This window comes from Trichosurus vulpecula, chromosome 2, assembly GCF_011100635.1.
Source record: "Trichosurus vulpecula isolate mTriVul1 chromosome 2, mTriVul1.pri, whole genome shotgun sequence".
Taxonomy (NCBI): domain Eukaryota; kingdom Metazoa; phylum Chordata; class Mammalia; order Diprotodontia; family Phalangeridae; genus Trichosurus; species Trichosurus vulpecula.
Window position 1 is genome coordinate 320,075,671 of NC_050574.1, and position 19,245 is coordinate 320,094,915.

General features: G+C 35.6%; 1 protein-coding gene across 1 annotated transcript in view; it reads left to right on the plus strand.

Annotated features, from left to right (window-relative positions):
• The window catches only part of COPB2 (COPI coat complex subunit beta 2), a 44,823-nt gene that overhangs the window by 12,498 nt on the left and 13,080 nt on the right, over positions 1–19,245 (plus strand). The window contains exons 6-15 of the mRNA XM_036746340.1: positions 5,745–5,891; positions 6,733–6,832; positions 9,978–10,120; positions 10,336–10,535; positions 11,979–12,089; positions 14,364–14,452; positions 14,546–14,652; positions 15,683–15,826; positions 17,068–17,198; positions 17,458–17,665. Coding sequence (XP_036602235.1) covers positions 5,745–5,891; positions 6,733–6,832; positions 9,978–10,120; positions 10,336–10,535; positions 11,979–12,089; positions 14,364–14,452; positions 14,546–14,652; positions 15,683–15,826; positions 17,068–17,198; positions 17,458–17,665 — 1,380 coding nt within the window. The remainder of the gene's footprint in view (positions 1–5,744; positions 5,892–6,732; positions 6,833–9,977; positions 10,121–10,335; positions 10,536–11,978; positions 12,090–14,363; positions 14,453–14,545; positions 14,653–15,682; positions 15,827–17,067; positions 17,199–17,457; positions 17,666–19,245) is intronic.

Below are 19,245 nucleotides of genomic sequence, written 5' to 3' on the forward strand. Positions count from 1 at the left end.
CCCTGTCCCTTTTTGAAAGTGTTTGCTTTTGATTACCTCCTCCCCCACCTGCCCTACCTTGTATCGTCCCCCCTTTTTTATCTCCTTCCTTTCCTGTGGGGTAAGATACCCACTTGAGTGTGTATGTTATACCCTCCTCAGGTCAAATCTGTTAAGAGCAAGAATCACTCATTCCCCATCACCTGCCCCCTCTTCCCTTTGTACGGAACTGCTTTTTCTTGCCACTTTTATGTGAGATAATTTACCCCATTCAGTCTCTCCCTTTCTCCCTCTCTCAATATATTCCTCTCTCATCCCTTAATTTGATTTTATTTTTTTAGATATCATCTCTTCATATGCAACTCACCCTGTGCCCTCTGTCTCTCTATGTATGTATATTCCCTTCAGCTACCCTAATACTGAGGTCTCATGAATTATACACATCATCTTTCCATGTGGGAATGTAAACAAAACAGTTCAACTTTAGTAAGTCTCTTATGATTTCTCTTTCTTGTTTACCTTTCCATTCTTCTCTTGATTCTTGTGTTTGAAAGTCAAATTTTCTATTCAGCTCTGGTCTATTCACTGAGAAAGCTTGAAAGTCCTCTGTTTTATTGAAAATCCATATTTTGCCTTGGAGCATGATACTCAGTTTTGCTGGGTAGGTGATTCTTGGTTTTAATCTTAGCTCCGTTGACCTATGGAATATCATATTCCAAGCCCTTTGATCCCTTAATGTAGAAGCTGCTAGATCTTGGGTTATTCTGATTGTGTTTCCACAATACTCACATTGTTTCTTTCTGGCTGCTTGCAGTATTTTCTCCTTGATCTGGGAGCTCTGGAATTTGGCAACAATATTCCTAGGAGTTTTCATTTTGGGATCTTTTTCAGGAGGCGATTGGTAGATTCTTTCAATTTCTATTTTACCCTCTGGCTCTAGAATATCAGGGCAGTTCTCCGTGATAATTTCTTGAAAGACGATATCTAGGCTTTTTTTTTTATCATGGCTTTCAGGTAGTCCAATAATTTTCAAATTATCTCTCCTGGATCTGTTTTCCAGGTCAGCGGTTTTTCCAATGAGATATTTCACATTGCCTTCCGTTTTTTCATTCCTTTGGTTCTGTTTTATGAAATCTTGATTTCTCATAAAGTCACTGGTTTCCACTTGCTCCAATCTAATTTTTAAGGTAGTATTTTCTTCAGTGGTCTTTTGGATCTCCTTTTCCATTTGGCTAATTCTGCCTTTCAAGGCATTCTTCTCCTCCTTGGCTTTTTGGAGCTCTTTTGCCATTTGAGTTAGTCTATTTTTTAAGTTGTTTTTTTCTTCAGTATTTTTTTGGGTCTCCTTTAGCAAGTCATTGACTTGTTTTTCATGGTTTTCTCGCATCCTTCTAATTTCTCTTCCCAATTTTTCCTCTACTTCTCTAACTTGCTTTTCCAAATCCTTTTTGAGCTCTTCCATGGCCTGAGACCAGTTCTTGTTTTTCTTGGAGGCTTTTGATGTAGGCTCTTTGACTTTGTTGACTTCTTCTGGCTGTGTGTTTTGGTCTTCTTTGTCACCAAAGAAAGATTCCAGAGTCTGAGACTGAATCTGGATGCGTTTTCGCTGCCTGGCCATATTCCCAACCAACTAACTTGACCCTTGAGTTTTTCAGTGGGGTATGACTGCTTGTAGAGTTAAGAGAACTATGTTCCAAGCCTGGGGGGATGCACCAGCTCTGCTACACCAGCATCTGCTCCTTCCCCAGGAACCCCCAACCCGGACTGGACTTAGATCTTCACCAGGCTCTTCACTCCTGCTCTGATCTGCCACTTAATTCCTCCCAGCAGGTGGGCCTGGGGCTGGAAGCAACTGCAGCTGTAGTTCTGTAGCTGCACCACCTCCGCTGCCCCCAGAACCATGAACTCCTTTCACTCTGTCCCTGAAGTTTTTGCTACTAACCTTCTCTGTTGTCTTTAGTGTTTGTGGGTTGAGAAGTCTGATAACTGCCACAGCTCACTGATTTCAGGGCACTAGGGCCTTTTCAGCCCGGCTCCCGGTCTGGTTGGTTTGGGTGCAGCCCACACTGGGCTCTGCTCCGCTCCACTCCCAGCACAGTGCGATAGACCTTACCCAGCGACCATCCAGGCTGTCCTGGGCTGGAGCCCTGCTTCCCTCTGCTATTTTGTGGGTTCTGCAGTTCTGGAATGTGTTCAGAGCCTTTTTTTATAGGTTTTTGGAGGGTCCTGGGGGAGAGCTTTAGGCAAGTCCCTGCTTTCCAGCCGCCATCTTGGCTGCGCCCCCAAAACTCATTTTTCTAACATTGATTGTTGCTTGTCTCTAATATTTCAACTAATTTATTTGTTGTTTTGATCACTCTTTAATCCCTTCGGCTCACACAGAATGCTATGATTAGGACCTTTCTCAGGGTTTTATTCTTCCATTCTAGTTTTAATCTAGTGGAAAGAATACTGGAGGATTTAAACATGGGATCAAGTCCAGTCTCAGCTATTTAATAGCCATGTAACTTTGGCCAAGTCACTTAACTTTACTGAATATGAGTTTTCTTATCTGTAAACTGAGAGGGTTGGATTGCATGACTTTTAATAAAGTTCTTTTTTACCTCTGACATTCTGACTTTCTCTCCTTCCCTCTTCTATTTTTACTTGTATACGTCAAAGAATTGAAATATTCAAACTTCATTTCTGGACTTTATCATTCTGTCCTACTTGATAATGTATACATTGAAATCACAAATTTTAAGTTGTTGATATATTTTTGTATTCTCTATGAGTCTTCTGCAAATAGCTCTTGCATGAATCATATATTTGTATCTGTTCTGGTATAGCTTAATTGAATACTTCCTATTCTCTTTTTAATATTTGTTTCCTCAGTCCCCTTTGAGGTCATTAAGAGGTAGCTTTTTTTCTTCAAATGGAACCACCTAAATTCGCTTCCATAAGCTTTACAATGTATCTTTTGCAAGAAATGTTAACTCTTGTAGCTGTGGCCATAGGAATGCTGAATAAATTGGACACCTTACTTAACTTTGATATAAGTGTCTGACACGGCTTTATTTCCTAGTATAAAGTGCAGGCTACCAAGGGAGCAAGTTATAGTGTGCTCCAAACCCTACTTATTTCATTGTTCTTGTAGGAAGCAAGCTACCATTAAGTATCACCTCCCTCCCCCCTCCCACTCAAATATGTGCCTATACCTGTTCTTTTTTTAATTTTATTTTGAACTTAAGAAATAAAACAAGCATTTCCATGACATAGTAGAATAGAAAAAAAGATGATTGCACTTGAAACTGCAATATGTACAACTATGCTATTCCGTATTCCATACGTACAACTTGCTATTCCATTATCACATAACTTTTTCTTCCTGCCCCCATGACTACCATTAGACACAAGTCTGTGTGTGTCTGTGTGTGTAGTATCATTCTAAACATACTTCTCTATCACTTCTTTCTCTGGATGCACGTAGCATCTTCCTTCATCTTCGTTGTAGTCGATTTGGATATTTATAGTAGTCAAAATTACTTAGTTACTCAAGGTTGTTCTTAAAACAATATTTCTGTTACTGTATACAATGTACTCTTGGATCTGCTCATTTCACTCTTCATTATTTCGTGCCAAGTCTAGTCTTGTTTTTCTAAGATCATTGAGCTCATTATTTCTTAAATAACATAGTGGTATTCCATCACAATCATGTACCACTACTTGTTCTCATTCCCCAATTGATGGGCATCCTGTAATTTCTGGTTCTTTTCCATTGCAAAATGATGTGCTATAAATATTTTAGAACATATAGGTTCTTTTCCTTTTTCCCTGATCATCTTTCGAAACAATCTAGTAGTGGTATTGCTGGGTCAAAATGTGTAGGTAGTTTAATTAGTCTTTGGGCATAATTCAAGATTGCTTTCCAAAATGCTTAGATCAGTTTACAGTTCCATCAACAGTGAATTAGCGTCCTGATTTTTCCATATCCCCTCCAACATTTGTTGCTTTCCTGTTCAGGCACTTTAGCCAATCTGATAGATATAAAATGATATCTCAGTGTTGTTTTAATTTTCATTTCTCTAATTAATAATGATTTAGAACATTTTTTCATATGGCTATAGACTGTTTTGATTTCTTCATTGGAAAACTCTCTATTCATGTCTTTTGATCTTTTGTCAATTGGAGAATGACTTGTATTCTTATAGATTTGACAGAGTTCTCTCTGTATTTGAGATAGGAGACCGTTATCTGAGAAACTGTCTATAAATTTTCCCCCCAATTTTCTGCTTTCCTTCTAATCTTGGCCACATTTGTTTTGTTTGTACAAAACCTTTTTAATTTAATGTAATTGAAGTTTTCCATTTCACACCTCACACTGCTCTCTATTCTTGTTTAATCATAAATTGTTCACCTATCCACAAGTCTGATAGGAAATATGTCCAATTTTCTTCAAATTGTCTTGCAATATCTCTCTTTATATCTAGGTCATGTATCTATTTTGACCTTATCTTGTGAAGTGGTGTAAGATATTGGTCTGTACCCAATTTCTGCCAGACTACTTTCCAGCTTTCCCAACAATTTTTACCAGTTTACTATAGTTATTTACTTCTGTGAGTTCTACATCTACTCTGTTCTAGTGATCTTTCTATTTCTTAGCCAGTTCCAGATAGTTTTGATAATTACAGACTTTTAGTATAGTTTTAAGATCTGGCACTGCTAAACCTCCTTCTTTTACATTTTCCCCTCATTAGTGCCTTTGATATTCTTGACCTTTTGTTCTTCCAAATGAATTTTATTATTTTTTTTAACTCAGTAAAACAATTTTTAAAAATTTTTTAATTTAATTGGGATGGCATTGAGTATTTAAATTAGTTCAGGTAAAATTGTTATTTTTATGATATTGGCCCTACCTGCCCATGAACAATTACTATTTCTCTAATTATTTAAATCTGATTTTATTTGTATAAAAAGTTTTTTTTTTATAATTTTACTCATATAATATTGGTGACAGTGGGCATCCTTGTTTCTTGTTCATCTTTGTTCAGGCATCACCTGATCTTACTGGGAAGGCCTCTAGCTTATCCCCATTACAAATAATGCTTGCTGATGATTTTAGGTAAATGCTTTTTATCAATTTAAGGAAAAATAAATTTATACCTATACTTTCAAGTCTTTTAAATAGAAATGAGTATTGCACTTTATCAGAAGCTTTTTCTTTGTCTATCGATATAATCATTCTTTTGGTTACTTTTATTATTGCTATAATCTTAGGAGGACAGCTGTTTAACCCCTTTATTTTTGCTTCTCTATGTTCATTGTGAGGCAATGTTCTCTCTGTGGAGGAAATTTGGAGAGCCTGGAATTTTCTAACCTGCTCCACCATCTTCCCAGAATTCCTCCTCCTGTACAAATCATTATGATACATTTTAAATTTACTTTGGATGTTTCTAAGGTTAAGCTTTCCTGCAAACATAGACTTCTACTGGTTTTTGGTTTTTTTTTTTTTGCCTTTCTCTGATAACACTTCCCACTGTGTGCCCGCTAGGACAAGGTCCTAATTCTGTCTCAAAACTGTGCTCCTGATATACTAATTCTGTCCCCTAAGTGTGCCTCCTCACCCCAAAAAAAGCCAACAACAATGAGAAATTCAGGGAAAGTTAGAAGAACAAGTTTTTAAAAATAAAAGATATTCTTTAGTTTGGTCTATGATGTATAATTTAGGCATAGTGATACTAAATTCTGAAAAGTAAAAGCAAATATTATTTCTTTTTTCTTTGAAGGTATGGCAACTTGGTTCTTCCTCACCTAACTTTACTTTGGAGGGACATGAGAAGGGAGTGAACTGCATCGATTACTATAGTGGTGGTGACAAACCATACCTCATTTCAGGAGCAGACGACCGCCTTGTTAAAATATGGGACTACCAGGTATAATTTTTTTCATTGCTTAAAATGCTTCAGATTTAAATAGTTTGTTTTTACTTTTTACTTACATGAGAGGTTGAAACTTTGGTTTGTTCACTTTCATATTTACCATAACTTTGGGTTTGTATTTAAACCACTTTCTTGGAAAAATCAAGTCCTAGACTAAGACAAAAACCAAATTATTTTTAAGTGTAAGAGGTAAATGTATTTTTATATTTTCTTTGAATCAGAAAAACAAAAAGATTAACATTTTAATATGAGTGATTGTTTTCAGCGTTCACTGACCTCATGGGCAGATTTGTGCTTTAGAAAAAGAATTGACAAAACAGGAATGGTTTTGTTGTGTGGGCATAGATAGTATACTTTTCTTCATGTGTGTCACTTCACTAGTCATTCAGTTGTGAACTTCATTTCCTTTTCTCTTTCTGCTTCTATGATTTCCTTAATCACACATCCATTTTCCAGCTGTCACATTGACAAATATTCAGAAGTGATTAATGTGATGTGGCCTTAGATTACTAGTCTTAGGCTGTGAGCAGATTTAATATTCAGACTTATATTTAAACTTAATTATGTAAGTCCATGAGTTTACATATTGAAAATAACACTTTGCTATTTTTAAGACAGCTCACTAAAGGTATGTTAGTTTATGAAGGAAAGGTTTATTATCATAGGAATGTAGATAACTCAGATGGAAACAAGAATCTTTTTTGTGTGTGCCTCTTTAAATAGGATATTATTCCTTTTTGCTTTCAGGCATGGTATAGATTAACATTTGTTTTAAGAGCTTTTGTATCACATTTCCATGGACAGATCAGTTTTCTTTCTATCCATAATATTACAGAATAAAACATGTGTGCAAACACTAGAAGGGCATGCTCAAAATGTGTCTTGCGCCAGTTTTCATCCTGAGTTGCCAATCATCATCACAGGTTCAGAAGATGGTAAGTTTAAAGTACATATTTTTCCTATCTTTTTATTATTAAATGGATGTATAAGAGGAAAATGTTCCTGCATCAGGACACCTGGTTGGTGTCTTGATATTTTATTACTGCTTCAGTATTTTTCACATAGTAAGCACTTGATGTGCTTCTAAAATTTAATCACATTGAATTACACAGTTTTTAGTTAGATTATGGTTAAATTATAGTTTTGATACATTTGAATTCAGCTGTAGGTAGAAGCAGGAGGTTGGCACTGATAAGGCCTAACCTCATCAGTTCACTCTGCACATAGTTTTTAAATGTCTCTTGTGTATTAGACACTGTGGGTAACACAAAGAATAAAAAATAATCTCTATTCTCCTATAGCCTGCTTTCTAATATTTCAGTAAATTCTGTTATTTCATCAAATGTATGATTTCCAGTGCTGCAAATTGCAACCTATCTATACTTGCTCATATTATATGTCTATGTCTTTTCATAAGTCTACATTCTGGGAGATATGCTCTGGTTCTCTTGACATTCTATGGATACTAATGGAATTCATGGTTTGCTTATCAGTTCTCTCTCATTGTTGCTCTGTGACTAGCCAATTTTTTCCCCATTCATACATTTATGAAATGACATCCAAATATACTATGATGGGGGGATAAAACAGTTAAACACAAGTATTATGCAAGATGTAATCTGAAAATACAGTAAGGGAGGTATAAACATTAGAGAAGGGAAAAATTGCTTCTGAAATTGAGGACAGCAGATTTCATGGAAGAGAAAGCATTTGAGTTGGGCCTTGAAGAATGAGTAGGAATTAAAATCCTTTAGAAGGAAGGGAAAAGTGTGAGCAATGCCATTGAATTAGGGAACTGCAGGGCATTTAGAGCAACAGCAAGTACAATTAGACTGTGAGCATATGTCACGTGGAAGGTAGGAAAGAGATAGGTTGGAACCAGATCATGGTGGACCTTGAATGCCAGGCAGAGGAGTGTCGATTTTATTTGTATGGGTAGTAATTGAGGAACCATTGTGGTTTTCATTAAGGTTGTATGTGGTATGTTCAGAACTGTACTTTAGGAAGATGAATTTAATAGTAGTCTAGGGTAAATTAGAGGGAAGAGAGAATGGGTGCAGGGAAACTAGTTGGGCTCCTGCCTCAGTTTAAGCTAGAGGTAATGAGAACTTCACCTGAGGTGGAACCTTGGATAATGAATAAGAGGACAGATGTAAGAGAAATGTGAAAACAGGAGTTAGCGAATTATTGAATATGTAGGATGAGAGAGAGAGGAAGGAGTCAAGGATGAGTAATAGAATCATAGAATCTTGGAGTTAAAAGTGACTTTAGAGGTCAGATACCAACTTGAAACTCAAATCTTCAAACCAATATAACCCATCTCTTTATGAAGACTTTCAGTGATGAGGACTTATTCCCTTGCTAAGTCAGCTCATTTTGTTTTTGGTCAGCTCTAGTTAGAACCATTTTCCCAGATATTGAGTTGAAATTTGCCTTCCTGTACTTTCTGCCCATTGATTCTGGTTCTGCCGTCCCGGTTGAGTAAATTATCTAATTCTTCTTCTACTTGACAACTCTTTAAATATTTGAGGACAGCAATCATGTTCTATTGCCTGTTTTCTTCAGGTTTTACAGTCTAAACATTCCTCCTTATTTGAGCTTGTTCTCATATGTCATGATTTACAGCCTACTCACCATTCTGTGCCCTGCAGGGTGCCCTTCTGCTTGTCTAGATCATTCTTAAAATTCAGCACCCAGAACTGGATATAATTCCAGATGTGTTTTAACCAAGACAGAGCGGTGAGATGAACTTTCCTTTTGTTTTAGATGTTGGACTTTTAATATATTAAAAGTAAGTAGAGCTAGGACAGTTTGTTTTTTAAAAGACCTTTAAGAAAATTGTGTACTTCTTGGTTTATGTAGAAATTTGCTCCTTACAAGTATAGTATTATCTCACCAGTTTCCATCTCTTCTTTGAACATAAGTTCCTGTTCTTTTTGATTAAAATTTTGTTGGCAAACACTTTTCCTTAACTTAATAAATATGTTTTGTGCCCAAGTAGTCTATTCTGAAGTTAGTCCAACCTCACTTTTCTGCGCTTCCTTTGCCTTAGCTAAATAGACTATTTAACTTCTGGTTGTTTGGAATATAGGTTTGCCAGGCTTCAAGGAGTATCAAGCATAAATGATTTTGGCTTCAAATTCAAGTAGAGAAGGTAAACTGAGGATTACATAATACACTCAGGGAAACTTTTGGCTTTGCCACAATGGCCTTGTTAATTTAAATTTTGAATATGTTGAATTTGATGTTGTCATTGAGATATCTAGGTAAAGGTTATCAGTGACACTTGGAAATGTTGCCTGGATCTCAGGAGAGGAGAGTAGAGATGTAGATTTGGAGTCATTCACATAGTGGTAATAATTGAAGATACAAGGATGGATAAGATTATCAAGTGAAAATGTAGAGAGAGAAGAGAATCAAGTTTAATAAACCTTTGAGAATTACAGCATTTAATAGGATGTCAGAAGTGAAAGAATCCAGCAGAGAAGACAGAAGGAGTGGCCAGAGATATTGAAGAACTATGAGATTACAGAAGCCAAGGAAAGAGAGAATTTCAAGAAAAAAGAATGTCAACAGTGTCAAAAGGAGCCAGGAGAGATCAAGGGATGAAGATTGAGAAAATTGGCTGTTAAGTTGCCCTTGGAACCTTCTTCACACTGATGGTTACATTGATTTCTCAATTAATCATTTTTTAGGTTGCTAATTTTATGTAAAATTTCTTGTACTATTTTCTCTTATTTGCCTATATTTTTAAAACAACTTACAAAATATATCATAAAAGTCTAGTTATTGGGGCAGCTAGGTGGCTCAGTGAGTAGAGCACCAACCCTGGAGTCAGGAGGACCTGAGTTCAAATCCAGCCTCAGACACTTGACACACTAGCTGTGTGACCTTGGGCAAGTCATTTAACCCCAATTGCCCTGCATTACCCCGCTTAAAAACAAAAGAAGTCTAGTTATTGAGATACTAAGAAATGATTCTTATATGGGTTGAGAGATTCTTTTGTGTGCTACGGACCAGTGTATGAAAGTTCATGTTAAATATTTAAACCAGAACTAATTACTTCATATTTATTTTCAGGAACAGTTCGTATTTGGCATTCAAGCACCTACCGTCTAGAAAGCACATTAAATTATGGAATGGAGAGAGTGTGGTGTGTGGCCAGTCTTAGGGGGTCCAATAATGTTGCTTTGGGATATGATGAAGGCAGTATCATTGTTAAGGTATTCTTCTGTGATTATTCCATATAAGTCACTAAACTTAAGGAGAAGCAGTTGTCTTTTTTAAAAATTGTGATAGTTTTCCAACTCTCTAATTTTGTTTAAATAGCCTTACTACCACTGAACACTAAAATTTTAATGTGGAGGAAAGGAAATGAAGCACTCTTAAATGGGAAAAGAATTAGATGTTTTCTTTTCCTTTTTGTTTTTTCTTCTAGCTTGGCCGAGAGGAGCCTGCTATGTCCATGGATGCCAATGGAAAGATTATTTGGGCAAAGCACTCTGAAGTCCAACAGGCCAATCTGAAAGCAATGGGAGATGCCGAAATTAAAGATGGAGAAAGATTGCCCCTTGCAGTAAAAGACATGGGAAGCTGCGAAATATATCCTCAGACTATTCAGCATAACCCGAATGGAAGGTAAAACATAGCTGCAATCTTTCTACAGATTTTCTTTCTATGTGATTTTGCATGTTTTTATATTCTGTCCTCTATTATTTGCCATTGCTTATATCTAGTCCCCACAATCCCTTCTCCTCCTTGAGGGCAGTGTTTATGCCTCCTACTTTTCCTGTATCTGCCATAATCCCTAACAGTGCTGGGGAAAATTGAAGAGAAAAGAAGCAAGTGTTTAGACTTAGGAACATGCATCATAAGAAAATATTTTGTGATTGATCATTTGCTTTGAGTTTGGGATTTTAACTTGTCATTTTTTTTCTGACTGTAATTTGGAGTTAGAGAAATTCAGAGCTGCATAAAATGCTCATTGTAATAATATTTCATTTTGAAGACTATAGTACACATTCATTTTTAAATATTTTTGAGGGCTTCATTACAGCATGCATTTTGATACACATTTTGATTTTATAATATGATCTTTTGGTAATGGGATTTTCAACTTAAAATCATTTCTTAAAGAGTATGTTTTCTTATCTTTTGAGAATTAATCTATTTGAATATGTCATATTCTCAATAATATTCTATAAAATCTTCATTTGAAAATATAATTTCAAAAATTCTGATTTTTAGTCATATATTGAGAAGTTCCCTAGACACAGCATAACCCTGAGTATCCTGTATATACTTAGTAAATATTGGTTTAGTAGATCATTCTTTTGTTCCATTTGATCTATTTCCTTGTTCCTTTTCTTCCTGGGTGGGAAGAACAGAGTTCCTATAGTAAAATTTTATAGCCACCAGTTGCCTAGCTGTGCACTTAGGTTTGTTGTTGGGCTGGTTAAAAAAAGAAAAAAAAGTTTATTTTAGTTTTAGCGGTTTTAAAATGGCAGAAAATAAAACTAAATTGTAACTGGAAGACCAAAGTCAACAAGCATTTATTAAGTGCTTAAAATGTACCAGGCAGTGTACTGTTAACTCAGAAGAAAAAGAAAGGCAAAAACAATTTCTACCCTCAGAGTACTTACATTCTAAGGAGTTTGCAGGTGGGAGAACCACACATAAATAGATAGGTAAATACAAGGTAACTTTCTCTATATAGTAGATGAAAGGTAACCGTAGAAGGGAAGACTTAGTAGTTGGGGGTGTCGGGAAAGGCCCTCTGTAGCAGGAGCCATTTTAAAAGGTGGAGGAGAAGAGGGAGAATACTCCAGGCTTGGGAGACCATCATTCTAGAGAACCAGGGATGGCAATGGAGTGTGATATGTGAGGAGCAGCCAGCTGGTGGGCCAGGATGGCTGGATTGTTGAGGGAGTACTAGAGAATAAGAAGATTGGAAAGGCAGGAAGGGCCCAGATTTTTAAATGCTAGAAAAATAAATTTGATCACATATTCATTTCTTTTTTTACAGTTAATCTTTTGTTATAACGCCTGAGCATTGTCCTTACTGACCTCTTTAATTCCTAGATTTGTTGTGGTGTGTGGTGATGGTGAATATATCATCTATACGGCCATGGCGCTAAGAAACAAGAGCTTTGGTTCAGCCCAGGAGTTTGCCTGGGCTCATGATTCTTCAGAGTAAGTTTTGATATTGTAAGGTACCTGTTCTACTTAAAAGTTATATGAGGTCTCTTTCATGACCTGCATCATTTTCCATGAAGATGATTATTTATACCTCATAATCACACAAACACACACACCCATGCACACGTACAGACAAATGCAGACACATGCATGCACACACATAGCATGCCTTTTCATTTAAAGAACTTTTTACTATAAAGTTTAAAGAATGGTTGCCATTTGCGTCAGCGAAATCTTGGGCTGTGGAGATAGTACCTTTCATTTCTAGCCATCCTGATCATTCTTCACCAAATAAACTGAGTTCCTTTACTTCCTTGATGGAACCCAGAGCAGGTACTGGAGTCTTTGAGTGGTTCTCTGATGTTGTCTTGGCTTAGTCCTAGCTTCTGGAGTGTTCTTCTTGACCACTCCTTTCTTCACGAGCTATTCAGCTTCCTAAGGCAGAGAAGAAAAGGGGGAAGGGAGGAGAACAGAATAAGCATTTATATAGCACCTATTATATGCCACACACTGTGCTAAGCACTTTGTCTCCAGAATTAGGTCTTATTTTAATTTATAATTTAATCATTTTGTATTCATTTTTATTTAATTGTATTTCTCCCTAATTCTATATTAAATTCAAATTGGTTTTAAAAAATTCCAGATACATTCTTTTTAAAATCAATAAAGAAAACATTTTAATACCTGCAGTGTTGATGATGATAATCAGTTGTTTTCAGTTGTGTTCAATTCTTTGTGGCCCCCATCTTGGGTTTTGGCAAAGATACTGGAGTAGTTTGTCATTTCCTTCTCCAACTCATTTTACAGATGAGTAAATTGAGGCAGACAGGGTTTAGTGATTTATCCAGAGTCACACAGCTAGTAAATGTCTGAGGCCAGATTTGAACTCAGAAGAGTCTTCCTAACTCTAGTCTTGGTACTTGATCCACTGCGCCACCTACCTGCGACAATAATGTTAGATTTAGTCTTAATTTATTTTAAAGGAAAATGCCAGATAGTACAAGTTAGTTCAAGTTAATTATTTTACAAAGCCAAAATCTTAAGGATTTTTTCCTGTTATCTGAAAGTATTTTTAAGAGATATGAGCTTTTCAGCTTCTCATAGGTGTGGTGCCAAATCTTCATACACCTTCCAGCTCTCCATTTCTTAATGTGACCAATTCAGATTTAAAATTTTTATTTTACTTTTTTTAAATTAACAACCATTTATTTCCTTGCCCTCCCCATTAGGAGAAAAAAATTCTCCACATCTTTGTTACATATGCATAGTCAAGCAAAGCAAATTCCCACATTAGCCACGTCCAGAAATTTCTGTTTCAGTCTGTCTCTTATGTCTGCTTCCTTTGTCACGAGGTGGATAGCATGCTTCATAATTGGTCCATCATTGTGGATTTGTGGTTGGTCATTGAATTGATCAGAATTCTCAGGTCTTATAAATTTGTTCTTGCATGTTGTTTTTATTGTATAAATTGTTTTCCTAATCTATGTACTTGATAATCCATCAGTTCATACAAGTCTTCCCAGATATCTATAAAACAGTCCCTCATCATTTTTTAGAGCAGAGTAGTATTCCATTATATTCATATACCATAATTTATTCAGCTTTTCCCCAGTCGATAGACATCTCCTTAGTTTCCAGTTCTTCACTACTACAAAAAATGCTGATATAAATATTTTTGTACATATGGATCTGTTTCTATCTCTTTGTAGGTATTGGAGTAGTATTACTTTGTCACAGGATGTGTACAGTTCAGTGACTTTTTGAAAATAGTTTGAAATTGCTTTCCAGAATGGTTGTGTCAATTCACAGCTCCAACAGTGCATTAATGTGCCTGTTTTCCTGTAGCCTTTTTACCCGTGCAGATTTCAACATCTTTTTACCCATAAGGAAAACTTTTTAAAAGTATGTTTATAAACCTTATTCATAACATACAGCAAGTCCACTAATTCCTTTTTAAAGGGCATAAACATGATGGTAAAGGAACTTTCTTTTGCTGCTATCTGACATAATTGGCAAAAAAGAAATTTGCCATAAAGCTTTCTATAACATTTTTTAAAATTCTTGCTTATGTGTGCAGCATTAGGCAACATAAAATCCACCCATCCCCATGTTACTGTATAGCTAGTTATCAAAGTATATGAATGACTTCTCTCTAACAAACAAAATACATACATGTGGTTTAGAAATATTTCTGATATTTTATGTGGGCAGTTTGCCCTAAGAAGGGCTGAACACTTAAGTTATTTATTTTTTTATTTCCCCCTGTAGGTATGCAATAAGAGAAAGCAACAGTGTGGTAAAGATATTTAAGAACTTTAAAGAAAAGAAATCGTTTAAGCCTGATTTTGGAGCTGAAGGTAAGTATTGTTTATGTACTATAGATACATCTTTTATTTTTCTGGGAAACTTACCCATTAAATTAAAAAAAAAAACAACCTGGTTCTTTGTAGGTATCTATGGAGGTTTCTTATTGGGAGTCAGATCTGTCAATGGCTTAGCGTTCTATGACTGGGAAAACACAGAACTGATACGCAGAATTGAAATTCAGCCCAAACATGTAAGTTTTACTTCAGATGCTACTTTTTGAAACATTTTTCATTGTAGCAAATCCGTGAGCCATTTGAGCATAAGGAATATCTTCATACGTATGTCTTTTTCTCTCCCATGGGGGATATAGCACAGTGCTACGTACCCTGAAGCTGTTCAGCAAGTACTGATGATGGTGAAATAAAATGTGGATTTTGAAAGAATTTTGAAAAGTATAAAATGGCATAAAATACATGTTGTTATCTGCGTTATGAAATGTCTTGAACATTTATTTTTATGAATTGCTTTTTAAATATATCGTATACTTAGAGATATCACAAGATTATAGAACTTAGAGAGGTAGAAGGCAGGTTTTCTAATCCAGAGATGGCAAATATGCCATCTGACCATATACAACCCACAGCACTCCTGAGTGGCCCAAACCAGATTAAAATGTAATTGGGAAATATTTAACAAAATAAATAATAATGCAATAAAGCATAGATAATATTAAATTTTAAAACTGTCAGTATGCAATACACAGGGATCCTTATCTTCAGATTAATGGCCCCCGTTTCTATTCTATTTGAGTTTGACACCAGCAACATATAGTCCACCCCCCAATGTGGTTCAAAATCCATATCCATTTAGCCTCTACTTGCATTCCTGCAGGGATCACCAATTATTACAGTGCACTGTTTTGTTGGACAGCTTTAATTGTTAAAAGGATATTTGTTTAATCAAAAAATAGTCTGCCTCCTTATACTTCCACCTATTGATCTTAGTTTTGACTTTCCAGATAACACAAAAATAAGCATATTTCCTTTTTGGTATAAGAGACTTACTAGCTATCATTTTTCCCTTTAATTGTCTTTTTTCTAGGTTAAGCAATACTTCACTTCTCTACCACTGCCACTAACCCCTAAATACTCAAGCTTTTAAAGTATCATCTAGAGAGGAATTATTATCTGAGAATCTTAAAGTGTGAGGGTTTTTTAAGAATTAGTGTGTACAGTCAGTTGCTTCTATACACAACTCCATAATCATTTTTTATTTTGTAGATCTTTTGGTCTGACTCTGGTGAGCTGGTCTGCATTGCCACTGAGGAATCATTTTTTATCCTTAAATATCTGTCTGAAAAAGTTTTAGCTGCACAGGAAACACATGAAGGAGTTACTGAAGATGGCATTGAAGATGCCTTTGAGGTAATTGCAGTTAAAATTGGGATGAAGCTAATAATAGAAATAGAGTTACATTTTTGAAATGTTGTATATTCTTGTAATACAGCCAGCCGTAGGTGCTTTTAGCATAAACTTTGTAAAATAAACTGTTGGTTTGAGTGATTAGGTTTTCTAAAGTACGTGTATCTAAAAAGAAACTTAGGAGGCTTTGAGATAGGAGTTTTTGTACTAATTCTTACATTTTGCAATTGGATAACTTTTATTTTATTTTAAAAGGACATATTACATACAAAATTATGTAAGCAAAACAATGATAGACTCAGGGTTGTAATGAACCTAAAAAGTCTTCTCTTCCAACCCTCACCTGAGCAGAAATTCCTTCTACATCATTCTTGACAAATACTCATGTAGTCTTTGGTTGAAGAACTCTAATCCTAAGGAAATCACTATTTTTGAGACATCTTTCCATTTTTGTAAGGTTGTAATTGTTAGGAAGTTTTTTTAAAAAAATATATCAAGCTAATAATTTTTGTACCCTTCTATAGCTACCATAATTCTGCCTTCTAGAGCCAGTAAACAAGTTTAATCTCTCTTATATGTGAATTCCCATTCCCATACTTGAATCAGAGTCTTAGTATCAGGGAGGAGCTTAGAGGCCATCTGAGCTAAATTGTTCCTCAACAGGAATCTTTTCTGTAGCATGTAAATGATTATCCAGCCTTTGCTGTGAGGAACTCACTTCTTCTAGGGGACAGCATTTTTTGACAGGTCTAGTTGCCAGGAAGCTTTTCTTTACATCAAGCCTAAATTTGACTTTGCTACTTCTACTTGTTTTTCCTATTTCTGTCTTCTGGACTCAAGTTAAACAAGTGTAATCCCTCTTTGACTTAACAACCTTTCATTAAAGAAGTCTTGAAGACTGCTAGATGGAAAGACAGTGGGATTTTCAATAAGCTTTTCATAGAAGAGCTGTTCAAATTTCTTGTAAATTGTTAATTTAAATCATAACCTTGTCCAAATGACCTTAAAATTCATACTTTGCAAGAATTAATTTTTAACAAAAATGAAGAATTAAGAGTAGAAACTGGGAATGCCATGGCATTTGAAATACTGATTTCTTGAAGTGCTTATTTTCATCTCATTATTAAACATGCTTATGATAAAACTATTGGCTTTGGTTGTATTGGAGTGCCTGATTTTTTTTTGTCAGCTTGTCAGTATTTCTAATGTTTGATACAGTGATTTGATTTATTTTTCTTCTTCAGGTCCTTGGTGAGATTCAGGAGATTGTCAAAACAGGGCTGTGGGTGGGTGATTGCTTTATCTACACAAGTTCTGTAAACCGATTAAACTATTACGTTGGAGGAGAAATAGTCACCATTGCCCACTTGGACAGGTAACTGTTCTAGTGCTTCTGCTTGCCTTTGTGTCTTAAGTAGCAGGGATCTGTTTTTAAAGCTTAGTGTTTGAATACAACTTGTCATTGACTTTGCCATCTGCTAGTTACTTTCTTGATTTTTCAAATCTGGAGGGACATAGCTTTTAAAGATTTTGTGACTTGGCTACTGTCTTAATTAGTATGGATTAATTAAATGAAGATATTTTGAATTACAGGTGTTTTTAAAGAGTTAAATCAATAACTATTTTTGTTTTAGGACAATGTACCTGCTGGGTTATATTCCTAAAGACAACAGACTTTATCTAGGTGATAAGGAGCTGAACATTGTTAGTTACTCCTTGTTGGTGTCGGTGTTAGAGTACCAGACAGCTGTAATGAGGAGAGATTTCAGCATGGCCGACAAAGTCCTTCCTACCATTCCAAAAGAACAGAGGACAAGAGTTGCCCACTTCCTGGAAAAACAGGCAAGGATATCTTATTTATTTATGAAGTACAAGGATGCTGATAGCAGTGTGGTAGAATATGAGCTCCTTGCAGGCAGAGACAGTTTCAGTTTTCCAACTTGCCCCACAGTTTTGCATTTAAGTACTTTAAAAATGTCAAATTCATGGATAAGCAAAAATTTATTTCATTACTACTTTTTCTAAATACATTAGAATAATTCTAAAAACTGAATTTTTTTTTATGTAAACTCAAGCCATTTTTGTAGTCCTTGCACCAAAGCACATTCAATAACAGTAGTGAATGGTAATCTTTCTCACTTTTTTCCTTGCCTTCTGATTGAAATGCTAAGAACTTTCATCCAGTCCTTTAATTTATATTATCATCTTTTCTATTCTATTGCTTTGACTTTTATCTTTCCTTTATGTTTTCCTTTTTAAATGCATCTAGTTTATAAATGCTGATTTCTGTTTTATTCTCTAGGCTGGTATCTTATGGTCAGCTAATAATGCCATTAGAAGGAAGTACTGAATCAGATAATGCACCATAAAAAATCCACCCTAAAGCATAAATTCATTTGTATTTAGCTTTGGTGTAGTTTTGTACTTATATTTGAATACAACTGTGTTTTTCCTTTCAATTCATAACATAGCCCAAATAATGAAGCAATACTTACGACTCCAGTATAGGAGAAACTAGAAAATTGTTCAGGTTCCCCATCATGGCTCCTTGGACAGCTGGCTAAATTATATCCTTAGGATACCATCAGACACAAGCCTGAGCAGAGTTGGCCTTACTCTATTTAAGGTGTCTTGTAGCCTACTTAGGGATACAGCACAATGCTAGATACTTCAGAATAACAACAATTTGTTATAAATTGTTTTGTGGGCTGTGGAAACTAACTAGGCATTTTCTTTAAAAAGTGCTTTCCTGTTAACTGAGGCTGGTGTGGGAGAAGATTATAAAATTCTACCCTTCAGACTACCTGATGTAAATTGAAAGTTATAATGTCAACAGGAGATTTCAACAGAGTAGGTGATGTTCCTTCATTATTGTAAGGAGGTTAAAGCTAAATTTACTGCAGATAATTGAAAGGAAATTGCACATATTTTCTTTGTTTTTTCCATTCTCTGCCACTAATGGCCTTTGTGTTCTTGGGCTAATCATATTTCTCTAGGGCTCATTTTCATTGTGTACAAAACAAGGGGGCTTTACTGGTTGGCTAAAGTATTTCCCAACCCAACCGGGACCGTAGACAGCTAAGATGTTCAACTTCTCTACTTGTACCAATTCACCCTGTACAACCTCCACCCTGCCTCAATGCATAATTGAAAGGGTTGGGATACAGGAATTAGAAAGAAAAAGGAAACGTGGGTTTGAAAGAAGAGGACACAGGGAAAGTGTTTGGTTTTGTGTCTTTTTTTTAAGTTTGTAGGTTTTGCATAACACTAGTCTAGATTGCCTTTCTACTACTGTGTTTCTTGTTGATTTTACTTGCTTTTTAAAAAAACTCCCATTTCTGTTTTTTGCCTTAGTTTTTAAATTATTGTACTCTCCCTGTGATATCTCATTTTGATGATTTTTTGTTGTATTCGTAAAAAGA